At 40.2% G+C, this 4,935-nt stretch overlaps 1 protein-coding gene across 1 annotated transcript; it reads left to right on the top strand.

Moving 5' to 3' along the window:
- Positions 1-2,915, top strand: LOC132305195 (G-type lectin S-receptor-like serine/threonine-protein kinase CES101). The gene is made up of 5 exons (XM_059802869.1): positions 1-457; positions 803-886; positions 2,136-2,240; positions 2,344-2,542; positions 2,687-2,915. The coding sequence occupies exons 1-5, from the start codon at positions 1-3 to the stop codon at positions 2,913-2,915; spliced, it is 1,074 nt and encodes a 357-aa protein (XP_059658852.1).
- The last annotated feature ends 2,020 nt before the right edge of the window (positions 2,916-4,935 follow it).

The raw sequence follows: 4,935 nt of genomic DNA, 5'->3' as shown, positions 1-4,935 counted from the left end.
ATGTTGCTGCTAGTTTGTGCATTCTTATGCTTCTGGGGATTTGATTCCTCCCTCGTAGCAGGAGAAAGCACAATCCGACACGGCGATGAACTCAACTCATCTGGTAGTCTTCTTGTTTATGAAAGTAGGTACTTCACCTTAGGATTTTTCAACACCACCATGACAGCTTCCAGTTATTTAGGAATATGGTACACCTATGGGGACAAGATAAGGATAGTATGGGTTGCCAATCCTAACACACCAATTTTGAACAATTTTGGAGTTCTGACTATTGATAGCAAGGGAAGGTTAAAGCTTATGAGTGGAGGGAGTACTCTTGTGAATGTTTCTGATCAAGTGGGGACCGGAAATGTTAGTGCCACACTAGAAGATTCAGGTAACTTTGTGGTGATGGATGAAACTGAAAACAGGATTTTGTGGCAGAGCTTTGATCATCCTGGCAGCACGCTATTGCAAGGTATGAAACTTGGTTTTAACCACACAACTATGCAGAATTGGACTCTAACTTCTTGGCTGAGTGACCATGAATATGGTCTAAAAACCTGATTTTTGACAATGAAGTGCAATGGAACATATCTAGACAACGCAAGAAATGAAAAATAAAAAGAAATGGGGATATCCCGGCCACCGGGGCTTTCACTTTGAGCTGGGAACCTACCCAAGAGTCTGGGCAGTTGGTCATTCAGCGCTGAGGAGAGCCTTACTGGACTAGTGGGGAACTGAAAGATCAGAATTTTGAACATATGCCATCATTGGATTCAAATTCTTTTGCTTACAATCACAACCTTAATCCATGTTTTAGCTAGTGATGGGTACTACTTCACTTTTTCTGTTGGTGACGAAAGGATGTTGTGGAACCTGATTCCAGATGGGCAAATTGTTGATGGTAGTGGTTTTGTCCTTACCCCACATGAGTTTTGTCATGGTTATCAATCAGACGATGGTTGAGTGAACACTACAGTGCCTGAGTGCAGGAGCCATGTTGATACATTTCAGTAAAGGCGAGCAGCTTTCATAGGAAACCCTTCCACTTATGATAACAATTCAAGTCTAAGTATCAGTGATTGTATGGAAAAATGCTGGAACGATTGCAATTGTGTTGGCTTCGCCAACTATGGCAATGGAGTAGGGTGTGTGTTTTGGGGTGGGAATGTAAATTATACACTAGATGAACCTAATAATGTGATAAAGTATCTTTTGGTTCCAGCAAATTCATCCATCGAACCAACAAATTCATCCAATGGTAAGTCTACTTTTATCTTCATTAATTTCTGAATTTGATCTGCATTGTGTTTCCAACTCATTATTACCCAAAAAAACTGGTAAACAATAAATGAGGCACATCTGGTTTATAGGTTCAGTATTTCAATTTTCTGGTGTATCATGTCAAACCTAGGATGTACCCTTGCTCTTTTGATAGATATAATTACTTCTTACAGAAGATTGATCACACTACTTGTACTGATCTGGAAATAATCCTTTCACATATGTCAGTAGCTCAGTTGATTTTAATTTCTTCACCAAACATTTCATCCGTCTTGATCAAATAAGATTGCTTAACTTACCTACCCATTCGAATTCCAGTTAATTGACCCTCCTGAACAGCCCATACCAGACCACATGATCTGCAAAGTGCATAATATTATAAAGATCGCTTAAACTTACGAGGCTCACACGACCTGTAAAGTGCATAATAATATAATGACCTCTTTTCCACAAGAAATTGAGGGGCTTTAGGATCCATGCTTCAGGTTTGAATTTTGGATGGAAAACATCTCTGGTAATATAGTGCACCCATGTTACATATTGTTGATTGGAATGAATACAAAACCTAAGCACCATATTGTATTTCCCAACGGTGCTCATATATCTAAATCAAGCTGAGCTGTGGGGTAATGGAGGTCTAGGGTGATTAACCTACTCTATATCAAAATTGTCATTGGACTGGAAATTCAGAATGCGAAGGAAAAACACCAAGGATTTAACTAGGAAAGGGTTCAGATAACCAATGGAGGCATAAATCATGTTGCATAGTGGTGATGACAAAGCACTGGATCCTAGACTTATGTAGATATAATATGATACATGAAAATCATATTGGTAATTGAATAATTTAACAATTGATTCTCATGCAGGAAATAAGTGGTGGATATGGTTAATTATTTTTGTAGCAATTTCTCTACTTCTGCTTAGCTTGGGCCTCTTCTACTATTTCAGAAGGAGAAAGCTTAGAAACGAAGGTATATGTCTTATAAATAATAATTTTATTTTATATATGTATATACGAAGATACTGAATATGCTTGTGAGTGGTAAGTTGGATTAATAGTGTTTTTGCTAGCAGGGGAGGAGAAAAAAATGCAAGAACAATACTTATTTCAGTTGACAGCTTCAGACAACCTTAACAATGGAAATGATGCCGAAAATGATGTGAGGGAAGGTCATGATTTGAAGATATTTAGCTTTGCCTCTATTTTGGATGCCACAGATGGCTTCTCAAAGGAAAATAAGCTTGGAGAGGGTGTTTTGGACCTGTTTACAAGGTAATTTGCAATTTTTACTGGATAAAGTTGAATGCTACTTATGCAACAATAACAACAACAATAATAATAATAACTAATAAAAAAATTGATTAGTACTTGTCCAACATAAATTAATTCAATGACCCGTGAATCATTATATAACAGGGAAGATTGCCGTGAGGGCCGAGAAATAGCAATTAAGAGACTTTCAAGAACATCTGGGCAAGGACTTGTGGAGTTCAAGAATGAACTTATACTCACTGCCAAACTCCACCATACAAATCTTGTTCGACTTCTGGGGTGTTGCATTTATGGAGAAGAGAAGATGTTAATTTATGAGTACATGCCCAAAAAAAACTTGGATTTCTTCCTCTTTGGTTCACAATATCTCTAACCTTACCTAGTTTCAAATTTTTCAATACATTATTGCAAATTCATTTACGTGACTACATAGTTGGGATCTTTGTATGTCACTAATACTGTCTGAAAAATTTCGTTGATACATCATGTAACATCTTCAATTCGTGTATGTTTTAAATTGTTGGATTCAATTTGGAATCTTCTTACTTTTTCACAAGGGGTGTGACCGTGGTGGCGCAACAATTATTGCAAATTGTTGGATTCAATTTTGATTCAATTTAAATTGTCCCAACTAAGAAAAAAAAAAAAAAAAAAAAAAAAAAAAATTTATCTAAACAATTTATAAACTAATAACAAAAACTCTCATGCACACCAATAAGGCAAGCAGTATCCCTTACGTTTCAAAAATTACACTGACCACCCTTCCTCCCTCCAAACAAATAGGCATTTTATTCCGGCCATTGATCATGTTAAATGACTATGTTGTCCAAAAATAAAATTATACTTATGTAATGACACACCTACATGTACAAATACACATACAACTACCACGGGTGTGACCGTGGTGGCGCCACGGCCACAACCACCACCATCATAATAGGCGGACTCTTCCACAACGACAACCAACACCGCACTATATACCACAGGTGAAGCCAACGGTAATGACCTAAAATAAGGAGGTTGAGGAAGAAGAAAATTTGGTGGATCCAAGAAATTTTGAGAGAGAGAGAGTGTTTCAACTGGTCAAATTTTGAGACCATGTCGTTGCCAGCCTTAACGAATCATCGCCGTCGGCCCTGCAAAATCAATAGCACTACCATCATCGCCGCTGGCCCTGCAAAATCAGTAGCGCCACTGTACCCTCTTCTATTCATCACCACTGTACTCTCTTCGGCTCCTCTGTTAATGCCTGCGATCAAGTCCCTCTACAGCACTCATCTTCCTCCACCATGACAATCAACACCACGTCGCCGCCGCCGCCGCTAGAGACCATGTCGTTGCCGGCCTTAATAGACCCTCGCCGCCGGCCCTACAAAATCAGTAGCGCCACCATCGATGCAGACTAATCGGATTACGGTTCCGGCGCAATGGGCCAAAAGGATGAAGCCGCTGCTGGAGACCATGTCGTCACCGGCCTTAACAGACCCTCGCCGCTGGCCCTGCAAAATCAGTAGAGCCATCATCATCGCTGCCGACCCTACAAAATCAGTAGCGCCATTGTACGCTCTTCCATTCATCACCACTGTACCCTCTTCGGCTCCCCTGTTAATGCCTGCGCTCAAGTCCCTCTACAACACTCCTCTTCCTCCACCACTACAATCAACACCACATCGTCGCCGCCGCTGGAGACCATCTCGCAGCCGGCCCTACAAAATCAGTAGCGCCACAATCGATGCAGACTGATCGGATTACGGTGCAGGCGCATGAGCTCCATCCACGGTGGCTGTGCGGCCGACAAGTTTGCCGGCGATAGAAATTGAGCTGACTATTTATCTCATCCATATGGTGGCTATGCTGATTTTCATGCGATGGCAAGCTAGCCGGCAACGGAATTGGGTCTCGATCTGTTTTTAGGGTTTGTGGTAGTGAGTGAATCTAGGGGCTAGTTGAGGTGGGTGGTGGTGGAGGGTATATAAAATGGGGGTATATAAGTAATTTTAAGTAAAAATAAAAATAAAAATATCTTTTGTAATTTGTTTAGGGCAAATGTGGTATTTCATACTTAAAAATGGCTGATGTCATCAAAAATGACCATTGACCGGCGTTGACTTTCACCGGAGGGGACTAAGTGTTACAACGGAACAAACCTTGAGGGAGGACGGTGTAATTTTTTAAACGTAAAGGGTACCGCCTGTAATTACCCCCAACCTTAAGAGAGGTAAGTGTAATTACCCCATCATCTATTTACGAGCAAGTGAATGGTCTCACAATGAGATAATGTACTAAGGGACTTGGAACACAGGTTCTTTGCATTAATTATAAACTAATAACCCAAACATATTAGATCGAAGATTCATGTAGCACTCTATTGTAATGTGTTGTACTTGTACCTC

This window comes from Cornus florida, unplaced genomic scaffold (genome assembly GCF_030987335.1).
Source record: "Cornus florida cultivar Cherokee Brave unplaced genomic scaffold, ASM3098733v1 CherokeeBrave_3.0.0_Hap2_Chr04, whole genome shotgun sequence".
In the NCBI taxonomy this organism is placed as follows: domain Eukaryota; kingdom Viridiplantae; phylum Streptophyta; class Magnoliopsida; order Cornales; family Cornaceae; genus Cornus; species Cornus florida.
Note: the sequence above shows the minus strand (reverse complement) of the source record. Positions and strands in the feature narration are given on the sequence as shown.